Source organism: Palaemon carinicauda, chromosome 19 (assembly GCF_036898095.1).
Source record: "Palaemon carinicauda isolate YSFRI2023 chromosome 19, ASM3689809v2, whole genome shotgun sequence".
NCBI classification, from domain to species: domain Eukaryota; kingdom Metazoa; phylum Arthropoda; class Malacostraca; order Decapoda; family Palaemonidae; genus Palaemon; species Palaemon carinicauda.
In genome coordinates, this window is record NC_090743.1 from 41,392,786 (window position 1) to 41,405,200 (window position 12,415).

Below are 12,415 nucleotides of genomic sequence, written 5' to 3' on the forward strand. Positions count from 1 at the left end.
ATTACTACTACTGCGAGGATGCCAGAAAACTTCAAATCAATAATACAATACTACTAGTACTACTACTACTACTGTCAGGATGAGAAAAAATTTCAAATGAATACTACTACTACTACTATCAAGATGTCAGAAGACTTCACATCAATTACGTATACAATACTACTACTACTACTAATACAGTCAGGATGCCAGAAAACTTCAAATTAATAATACAATACTACTACTAATACTACTACTACTACTACTGATATTAATAATAATAATAATGGTGGCAAATAAAGAATATGATAATAGTATTAATGATAACAAAACAAGAACAACCACCACAAAATAATTAAAATATAACACTAACAACAATAATATCAGTAAATAGTAATAAAAATAACTAAAAATTGGCTACATGGCACCCGTAGAAACAGCGTCTTAGGTGAGCACGTCTCCAGAGGCGGTGATATTTTGAGCATATAATTAACAACATGCAATTTGTTCTAGTTAGTCCCTATCAATTAAGGGAAATGGTCACCTGTCCGCTTGCTTTAATAGATTGGGAGAGCGAGTGCTTGGATAATCAACTCCGAGAGACGAGATCGATCCCAAGGCGAGAAATATTCATGATGATGGGGAGAGAATGTTTTATTATATTTGCATAATAGCTGTTTGATATTAATATTAGTCTGCTATTAGGAATTATTTCCGGGTGCTATTATACCCTCCGTGATTACATTATATGAATAATTTATTAGATAGATAGAAGTTATTTTTAATTGAATAATCTATCATCTTAATATTTATTTCTTAAAAGATGCTACAAAAATCACTAGAGACCATTAATCGAAAAAAAAAGAAAGAACATATACAATGAAATGAAACTTAAAAATTAATTTAATTCTGCATATATCTTTTTGAAAGATGCTATGAAAATCAATGGAGAACATTAATCTGAAAAATGAAGGAACATTTGTAATGAAATTAAAAGTAAATGGTGAAAACATGATAAACGGAAACCAGACTTTAATGATAAAATGACGTGCTGCTAATTAGGTTTTTATAGAAATTGCATGATATTGAGCAGTAGCAAAGTGGTTTAGTCCAAAAACCCTAAAATATGATATTGCAACAGCCAATAGTTGAAAAGTTCTTTTTTTTTATCTTATATATATAATATATAATATATATATATATATATATATATATATATATATATATATATATATTAATATTATATATGTATATATATATATATATATATATATATATATATATATATATATATATATATATATATATATATATAATATATATACACGCACACACACACATATATATAATATAATATATATATAATATATATATATATATATATAATATATATATATATATATATATATATATATATATATATATATATACTGTATATGTAAAGCTCATGATTAGAGTTCTTTACCCATTTGAATTCACTAGAAAAAAAAAACAGACATTTGAAACCTTCAGATTTCCATTGTCATATTACTTTGATTTCATCCATGGAATTTGCTCCATATGACCCGGCACTAGTGTCGGGGAGGCCATTCATTCACAGGCAAAATGGATTCAAAGTGAGTGAGAGGTCGGAAAGCAGGATGGAAAGAAGCAGGAACAGATATAAAGGAGGAGGCTACAAAATGTGAATGCAACTTGGGGCCATAAGAGGCACTAATAGTGCTTATAGTAAATCGTGTGAAGTGTCTGATGGAAGGATGCAAAGAAATAGATCGAACTATTACTAAAAAAAAAAAAAAACGTATACTTATAACACTTGAGCATACCATAAATTGAAAAAAAATGTGAAAAAGGTGTAAATAAGGAGCGCTTGTATCATGCAGCCTTTATTAACCAAATAGTTGCTTAAATAACATAATAAATATAACAACAGTAACAAGTAATTAAATAACACGAGGTTATTTTATGGCAACTGAAGGGGTACACGGCTCTGAAAAATCATTATTGAGCTTCTTTATAAAATTCACAGGGATTGTTTTCATTAAAAACCGTTTTCCGTTTTCTGTCATTAGTCCGTTTTCTACATCGAATCGTGTCTTCGTTTTCTGCGCGTCCGTTTCGTCTGGGTGATTTGTCTCGTTCCCGGATGTTCCAGGATGTGTCTCTTTACAAGTTGGCGGCTTTTGTGGATTCGTATTTCTTGTAGCCGTCGTAGAGAGACCTGGCTACCTGGTAGACCTGGTCGTAGGCACTGAAATGAAGAGAAAGGAGGATGAATCTTATTGTTTATTATACCAAGGATCTTTTCTTTTTTGGGGAGGGGGTTGACTTCTACTAGGGGGATTTTAGTTTTTTAATTTAAAAGGATTGGTTTTTTACTTGATGATTGGAGAGAATTTCAGGGCTTTTAGACTTTATTAAAAGGATTGGTGATTACTACTTAATGATTGGAGAAATTCTCATAACATTTATAGGTTGATTTAAAAGGATTGATGACTTCTACTTAATGACTGGATAGATTTTCAAGGCATTTAAAGTCTTGATTTATAAGTATTGGCGACTTCTACTTATGATTGGAGAGTATTTCAAGGAATTCAAACTCTTAATTCAAAAGGATTGCTAATTTCTACTTCAGGATTAGAGATATTTTCAGGGAATTTAAAAAGGATTACTGATTTTAGAATTTTGATTAAAAAGGATAGCTAATTTCTATTTAATAATTAGAGAGATATTCAGAGCTTTTAGATTCTTTATTTAAAAGGATATAAAATAAGAAAAAAAAAAAAGAGAAAAATATCATCATGAATCATAGGTCATGAAACAAGAGGGTTCAAAATCGATTTAAAAAATATTAATTAAGAAAGAGAGATTCCTGAATTAAAATTATTTGAAATGTCATAAAATATAAATAAATCATATTGTAAAGAATAGAATAGTGCCCGAGTATACCCTCAAGAAAGAGAACTCTAACCCAAGACAGTGGAAGCCCATGGTATAGAGGCCATTTCAGAGGAAGAAGGGCATCTCCTATAGAACCCTATATAACCTTCCTATTACGTAAAGAAATGGGAACAGACAGAAGCAGTAATGGGTGCGTGAGAAGCTCCAGTTTCTTAACAATGGTGAACGATGTAATTACATGCAATTTCCTTTTGTTAATTATCATATTGCACTCATGTTCTTAAGCCCTCTAGCTTATATATATTGTATGGGGGTGTTTTGTTACCATTTAAAATGCAATAGGGATGAGCGCTATAAGATACGTGAAAAATGTTATTTGATAAATTTATTGCTGCCATTTCTATTTCTCATGAGTTATACTTATTGTATGGAGTAATCTGCAATCATTTAGTTTTTAAAATTGAATTGGTCTTCCTGTGTTGGTTAATTACTTTATTTAAAAAATCTAATTATTTTCAAGCTTCGAGTACTAAACTTTCTTACTTTTTATAATAATTTCTTCCATATATATCAAAAATTATATTTAAAAAATGATCATTATCATACTTCAAGTCCTAACTTTTCATACTTTTTCTAATGATTTCTTTCATATATATTAAAAAAAAAAATTCTAAAATGATTATTATCATACTTCAAGTAGTAACTTTTATATACTTTTTATAATAATTCTTCCATACATCTTCAAAAAATATTTCTAAAATGATCATTATCATACTTCATATACATTTTCTTTATACTTTTTTTTTATATAATTTCTTCCATATATATTAAAATATTTCTAAAATGATTATCATCATACTTCGAATATTACCATTTCATAGTTTTATAACGATTTCTTCTATATATATTTAAAAGATGATATTTCTAAAACAATTATTATCATACTTCGGGTATTACCTCTTTATACTTTTTTTTTTATAACGATTTCTTCTATATATATTTAAAAAAGATGATATTTCTAAAATGATTATTATCATACTTCAAGTAGTACCTTTTTAAACATTTTAGACTAATTTCTACCATATATATTAAAAAATATTGCTAAAATTATTATTATCATACATCAAGTACTACCTTTTTTATACTTTATATAATGATTTCTTTCATATATTTTTTCCAATTTTTTTTTTTTTTTTTTTTGCATATTTCTAAGCATATAAAGCTACCATTTAACGCCCAACAAATATTATAAATTTTGTAATTATTTACCATTCAATAAGCAATAAATCTTTAAATATTATACTATATTTTTTTCTTGTTTTCATCCCATAATTTCTTCATTAACCGTATCATCAAAAACCCCGGCGTTAGTGAAAATACCGAAGTACCATCTAGTGATTTACTCGACCAAACAAAACGCTTCATAATTATGTCACATTTCAGCAAAAGCTATTGCCGTTAGGGTCCGCTGAATGAGATTGCAACGGTCGTAAAATGACAATGCACTGTGGAGACTGCGATAAAAAAATCTATTATTAGTACGTGATAAAGAACCAGATGATAATCTCATCAACGATAAACTCGATGATAAGCCAGATAAAACTGATGTAAGCGAGATAGCATAGACCAAAACGCTTGTACAAGTATATTGTAAACTAACCTCCAGTACCTATTTACTTATGTGTAATAATTTTCCTATGTTGCAAGGGAGCAGTTAATAATGCAACATCTAAATTACTACTATCCAAGTGTAAGAGAGAGAGAGAGAGAGAGAGAGAGAGAGAGAGAGAGAGAGAGAGAGAGAGAGAGAGAGAGAGAGAGAGAGAGAGAGAGAAGGCCTCTGGGAGGCATGCAAGGCTCATTTCTCGTATCAATTACACGGAGAAATCGACCAAACAGTTGAGTGACCCACTTGTCTTTAAGTAACCCACCTAACCGACTATAATTCTTAAGATAATAACAATGGTTATAGATGCTTCTCTCTTCTTTTCTTTCATCTTATTCTTCTTATTTATGATATATTACGGAATTCGTGGAAAAGGATAAAGAAAAAATGATTAAGAATGAAAAGGGAAAAGTTGAAGCTAATTCTCTATAACGAAGACTGAAAGTTAGAGGCGCTGTTTTATGGCAATTTATGAACACATTCGAACGAACTTGTTGATAATAAGTGTTCTGTAAGTTATAATGAGATGATTTATAAAAGGAATGAGAGAGAGAGAGGGGAGAGAGAGGAGAGAGAGAGAGAGAGAGAGAGAGAGAGAGAGAGAGAGAGAGAGAGAGAGAGAGAGAGAGAGACAAAACCAGAAGAGAGATAAAGTATTTGAGACAATGCCAGAAAAGAGAGATATATATATATATGATATATTATATATATATATAATATATATATATATATATATATAGATATATATATAGATATATATATATATATATATATAGATAGAGAGAGAGAGAGAGAGAGAGAGAGAGAGAGAGAGAGAGAGAGAGAGAGAGAGAGAGAGAGAGAGAGAGAGAGAGAGAAATAAACAACTGAAGTGACCCTATTCATATCCTACTCGATTGAAATATGAAGACCAGATTCACACATGGTGGAATTGATTATTCACACTACGCATCTTCTTACGCTCTTTCTTATCTGTTACGCTAGCCGGTATCTGTTACGCCAGCTACTTGAATGGCGGAGATTTTGAGAGCGAAACATAGATTATAGCTCTAGCTGACATCAACACAATCTTAATTGTCTTATTTCTTTCGTGAATGAAAAGATACTTTAAAATGGCACAGAATTACTAGGATTGTTAAGCATAGTAATTTTGAGGTTGGGAAAATAACTTGAGATATGATTGTGATTGCTTAGTTTTGAGAGAGAGAGAGAGAGAGAGAGAGAGAGAGAGAGAGAGAGAGAGAGAGAGAGAGAGAGAGAGAGAGAGAGAGAATCCGTTTTTATTCTAATGATGAGGATTCAAACAAGTATTCACCATGCGATGAGGTATACATCCTCATATGCAAAAGATGAAAGAGAATATTTAGGTGTTATCTTCTTTCTTTATAGAAGATCCTCATCCTGCGCTTACTATTTATAAATCATTCAGGAATAAAGATATATAATTATGCCTTCTCGATCTCCAATCTTCGATATTCTTGCGAACGTTCAGACAAGATATACAAGACGTTTCATCACTACAGCTCGTCAGAGCTAATACGAGAATTCGCTGGCCGATTCGAATTCCAAATCGAATAGGTCCATCAATTATAAAAATGGATGAAGCAGAGGCTACACCACTCTAGAAGGACAACCAGGCCGGTGATCTACTAATCAGGAAGGCGAGAGTCTAATTTCAGTTGTTAGAAGACATTCATAGAGCCGTAACTAACAGGTGTTTTGACGCGTAGTAACTGCACCCGGGTGTTAATTTATCTGCCGGATAATTCATTCCCCGGCAACTATTGCTTGTAATTGCCAAGTCCCGCCAGCTGATGAGACACAGATGACATTTTCTTTAATAAATGGAAGGTTCGTTGCTAATTCTGGCCTGCTAAAAGGTATTCTCTTTAGCGCCAAGCAAATTTCGGTCGAGATTACAGTGATCCGAGCTGTAATTATGTACAATAAGAGTGGAGATGTAGCACCGTATATCTCGGGAGATAAGATAAAAACGTAAGGCAAATACAGGTTAAAAGCCGAAGGATTTTATCAGGGAATCAGATGTTAATGAATATCGTCAGGTCAAATTGTTCTCAAGAATGCGAAGAAGTGTGGTACCGCTGGTGTAATACATTGAAAACAAGTCATTTATTAGGTGACATGTGAAGCTGATTTAGCAACATAGTACTCAAAAGGATTTTATAACTTCATCGCATCAAAAGAGGTTTTGAACAGTGCGTATCCTTATTAATATTTAAACTTGAAATTAGACTGCATGAAAAGTACTTAGACAAGTCGACGAAAGCCAGTTATAACAAGCATCAAAACTGTAGTGTTCCATCCGTAAAATAGTTAAATTACATTTATTCTTGCATTTATTTCTCTAATTGTGGACAGAAAGTACCAAACAAAATATTGGGAACATCTACAAAATTACTCGAGAGAGAGAGAGAGAGAGGAGAGAGAGAGAGAGAGAGAGAGAGAGAGAGAGAGAGAGAGAGAGAGAGAGAGAGAGAGAGAGAGAATCCATCAAGATCAGCCAATTAAAAGCCACTAATGGACTTTGAGAGACAAGAGCCTCTAGGCGTAGCATACCTCAAACGACCGAGTCGACATGAACCACAGATTGGTAGTTAACCATCCGTTCTTCAAGCTAGCATCTGCGCGTTCGCACGTGCGCATAGGCAGCTGTGTATCTATTATTTAGGGATGGTAAAAGGACCTTCTGGAGGAGACCATTGGCCATGCTTCCAGCCCTCCGAGTAATTACAAGGCGCTCCAGTTATGGGATATCGCTCTGGGTTTATATAGATGTTAAACTCTCTGATAACGAAGGCCGGGGTTGAAAGCTTTATGGTATGCCCATGGGGTATGCCCATCAGATGCCCTAACCCCAACCCCCTTCAAAAGTATGCCGCTGTGATCGCCTCTCGCTCTATCCAGTAATGGAAATATAAAACGGTCTACGATAAGGCTTTACTGAAAGAAAGTGTTCTGTGCTAAATGGCTAGATAATGAGAGAAGATAAGGATAGAGAGATAATGATGCTGATGGAAATAGGGTTTAAGGATGGGAAATGATAAGGAAACGTCAATCTTGAATCTCATAAACGACTTATTACTAAATAATTGAACTATGAAATGTCGAAAGATGGGAGTTATTAGATTGCCAATGGATGCATTTGAAGACCCGAGATGAACCAAATATCTCTGATAATCAAATCATTATAAATAATCACTAATGTTGACGTCACTGGGTTAACAAGCTATAAAACCAATGAATATAGGAACATTTACTGATGAGTAATTGCCGGAGAGAGAGAGAGAGAGAGAGAGAGAGAGAGAGAGAGAGAGAGAGAGAGAGAGAGGAGAGAGAGAGAGAGAGAGAGAGAGAGAGAGAGAACATATAATACTTCTCTTTACAAGAATAGTAACATTTGAAGCTTTCTTGTCGTTATAAATGTAACTTACTTTATATAAAATGGAATATAAAAACATTTACTAATGAGTAATAGAGAGAGAGAGAGAGAGAGAGAGAGAGAGAGAGAGAGAGAGGAGAGAGAGAGAGAGAGAGAGAGAGAGATGCATTCACCTAATATATTCTATTTTTTCTCATAATCTCGAATGTGATCACTACTTTAAAAGCATAGAAATCCTTATTCCATTATATTTAGTTTATCTGTATCTTATTCATTAGTTCACCAAACTTTCAATTTCACAAGGCACTAGGAGAGTTGGAAGACCCAGGCCTACATGACTGAGAACTATGAAGCGTGAAGTAAGGGATGAAGAATGAAGAAGTATTGAATTAAAAGCTCAATATAGAGACGATTGGTGATCTTTGAATCGGAAGATTATCATATATTCCGGACGTAAAATAACTAATCAACCAATCAAAAAGTAACCTTGGGATTTATGTATGTTTCTCTAAAGATTCTTATAAATTCATCAAAGAGAAATACAACGATCATAGCAAGTCAATTAAATAATTTTGCTAAGGAAACGAATCTATATACGTTAATAGAATTAATTAATTAATTATTATTATTATTATTATTATTATTATTATTATTATTATTATTATTATTATTATTATTTTTACTAGCTAAGCTACAGCCCTAGTTGAAAAAGCAAGATGCTATTGAATCAAATCTTCTTTTTATACTAATCAAAGAATTACAAATAAGGAATCAAAGAATATTTATATATTAAAATAAGTATTTTCTAATGAATAGCCAGATAACCTAAAAAAAAAAAAAAAACGTTAAAAAGGGAAATTGGGGGCATTTACATACTCCTTTAAATAAAGTATTAATGAATGGCCAGATGACCTAAAAATAGAAAAACAAATAAGAAAAAAAAAGACAATTATATATCGACTCAGATATTCTTAAAAAGAAATCATGAGACCAACACCTATCAATTAAAAGTTCAGCAAGACTAAAGACCAATATATAAGCTTTAATGAATGGTATAAAAAAATAACAATCAAAAAAGAAAATAGGGCATTTATATATTATTTCAAATATCTTTTTCCCATAGAAAAATCATAAGACCAACACCTATCAATCAAAAGTTCACCAAGACAAAAAGACAAACTCAGAAGATACACTAACTAATGAATAGTATAACCTAAAAACTGTAATAAAAAAATAAAAAAAGTTATTTATATATTAATTTAAATATTGTTACAGAAAAATCATAAGACCACTTACGCGTAAGAGTCGTATCCAGTGGGTGCAGAAGCCTCGTATCCGGAGCTGCTGTTGGCTTCGGTGGCTCCGTAGATGATGCCAATGACGATCATGGCTATGACGACGGCGGTGGTGAAGGTGCCGAGGTAGAGGAAGACGTCGGTGATGCCGAACTCGTCTGTGGTTCCGGCGTCGAGGAAGATGGTGCGGGAGTCCTCCTTCAGGGCGTTGTTGGAGGAGGAGGAGGAGGTCTGAGACGGGGAGGAGGATGAGGACTCCTTGGGGGTTGCAGCGGCGAGGGCGAACATGATGACGATAACGGAGGCTGTTGGTGGGAGGGTCAAAACGTGTCGGGCGTTAAAAAGGGTCGTGTGGTCAGGTCAGTTTTGTGTGAATATGTCTGAGAGAGAGAGAGAGAGAGAGAGAGAGAGAGAGAGAGAGAGAGAGAGAGAGAGAGAGAGAGAGAGAGAGAGATGCATTCACCTAATATATTGGAGTTCAACATAATCTCGAATCTGATTACTACTTTGAAAGCATTGAAATCCCGGAGCAAATATAATTAATTATTGCTGAAGCAAAAGAGCTAAAAAATTTATGTAGTTTGGTAACAAAAACATTGCAAAAATCGAGGCAGTAATCTCTACATAAACAAGTATACGCATAAAAAATAGTACCTCTCAAAGGTTAATTGTTCCTGAGCGCAAACCGGCATGATAATAGCCTAGGAGAGAATGAATTTTACACTGACAAAACCGTTGTTCACAAGTGATAATAATAACAATTTTACCCTGACTCCCGCTAGATCAGATACGGCTAATGATCTCTTAGATGTCTTATAAAGAGAATAAACTGTATATCACTGGAGGTAATTTAATGGGGATGAAAAAAAATGGCAATAGATGGCGTTGCATACCTTAATAACATATTTCTTGTAAAGTATTGTCTGGCTTAATTATTATTTAATTTGATTATAAAAAAAACTTTTGCAACATTTAATTAAATTACAATTTTTTTGCAATATTTATATAAATTACAAAAATACTTTTGCAATATATGATTGGGTTATGAAAAAACTTTTGCAACATTCAATTTAATTATATATTTTTTTCTTTTGCTATAATTTTTAATTATTGATAATGTCTCGAGCAAGAAGTTAAATTCTTAATAACTCAGTTAAATTTCAAGTTTTGATAGCAACAGCTAATTATGTATACAAACGGATTTTTCCAAGTAATTTTAAATTTAGATTTCGTATCAGGATATCAATTTTTAAATTTTATCGTTCTATATAATCAAAATTACTCCACACCTGCAGCTATCTTTAACCTTCAAGAAACCACGTTACTTATTATTATTTTCTTTTTGGTATGAAGACAAACAGCTCTTATTAGCAGGTCTTTTTAACATTCTTCTCGCCATAGCAATGAGTTGGAAGTCTACCTAAACTAAATAAGAAGCAACGAAAGATTACAGATTAGCAGAAGCGTTCCTGGCCATTAATTATCTAATCTTGATAAAGGAGTTATGAATTAAATTCGACATAATAAACCACAATCAAAGTCATGTTAACCAACTCCTGTCTTATTGCACGTCTTGCAGTTCTACAGAGCGTATGTCATAATAATAAAAAAAAAAAACTTTAATGCCATATCATACGGAACTGTCTACTTTTTCCGTAATGTTTTCTCTCATCCGTTTGATATAATGTATCTGATCTTTTTGTTGAACGTGATATCAATCGTGGTAGAATGGAATTTTACCGCTGGCCCCGAGCACCAAACGCCGCTTCTTAAATGTCGGTCGGCAAACACCGGACGATAATCATAGCGTTGAGAATAATATATAAGGATATCAAAGAGAAAAACTGGACTGATTTCTATCGATCGAAATGACTGTAATCATCGGAGTCTTAAAGATCTCGAAATATATTTTGACATATATCTATTCTAGAGAGGAAAGATTGAAAACATGATTCAGCATTATTTTTTCTTTGTTAATTGAGCTTCTTGATCGCTGTGGTATTTTAGAAGTAGCCCATACGTGAGTTTCCCATACAGGGTAGTATTAGTGGTTTTATATTTTAGTTTATGTTGATAGCTAACAGACTTTATTATTATTATTATTATTATTATTATTATTATTATTATTATTATTATTATTATTATTATTATTATTATTATTATTATTATTATTATTATTATTATTAGCTAAACTACAACCCTAGTTGGAAAAGAAAGGTGCTATAAGTCCAAAGGCTCCAACAGGGAAAAATAACCCAGTGAGAAAAGGACATAAGGAAATGAATAAACGATCTGAGAAATGATGAAAATTAAAATAAAATATATAAAAAACAGTAACAACAAATCTGATATTCCATAAATAGAGGTATGATTAATTGAAATACAGCAATTGCTTAGAATCATATTTCTTTCGTTATTAACCAGTCGTACTTAACTTTCCTTATAATTGGTTAATTATTGATTACCATTCTAAAAGGAGGCTTAGATTTTAATCGGTCACTCAAAATTCATTAAATGGATTAATAAATATTTTGAAAAAATATATTCTTTACAAGGACTGTCTATGGTAATCCAAATTGTGTTATGATCTAGCTATTTAAAAGCGTTCCGGTTATTACAGCATTGTATGATGTTAATATGAATAATTATTTAAAGATTATTTACCTTAATATGCAAATACAAGAAATGAAAAAACACAACTTAATTTTCCTATTCAAAATTGCAAATGTACCTCTCTACTTAGACTGAAATATGCAATTACTTAAAAAAGGACAAGAGAAAAGAGCGTATAATCTATTTACCAAAAGATCACGGAACTTGAGAGAGAGAGAGAGAGAGAGAGAGAGAGAGAGAGAGAGAGAGAGAGAGAGAGAGAGAGAGAGAGAGAGGTGGGAGGGGGAAATGACAGTCATCACAATAATGTCAACAGGTTCAAAAAAAAAAAAAATACATTGATGCTGTCAGAGGATGATTACGCTCACGTGAGAGGAATTACTATTGTATGTCACAGCAAGTAGACAGGCACTTATAACTGTAGGTGTTAGCCTGTAGACAAGAGGATTCACAGTCTGTCACTTAATCTAAATAATATACGGAAGTATAGGACGGAAGGGGTGGATTGAAGGATGTTAGGCTTAATTTGAAAGATGTTAAGTCTTAATTTCGAGAATTTTA

General features: G+C 32.4%; 1 protein-coding gene across 2 annotated transcripts in view; it reads right to left on the reverse strand.

Annotated features, from left to right (window-relative positions):
- Positions 1–1,855: 1,855 nt before the first annotated feature.
- LOC137658221 (uncharacterized) overlaps positions 1,856–12,415 on the reverse strand; it is a 14,131-nt gene continuing 3,571 nt past the window's right edge. For both annotated transcript variants that reach the window (XM_068392905.1, XM_068392904.1), the window contains exons 2-3: positions 9,243–9,546; positions 1,856–2,230 (exon numbers count right to left, since the gene is read on the reverse strand). In XM_068392905.1, the coding sequence (XP_068249006.1) occupies positions 2,146–2,230; positions 9,243–9,529 (372 nt within the window). In that variant the 5' untranslated portion in view covers positions 9,530–9,546 and the 3' untranslated portion in view covers positions 1,856–2,145. The remainder of the gene's footprint in view (positions 2,231–9,242; positions 9,547–12,415) is intronic.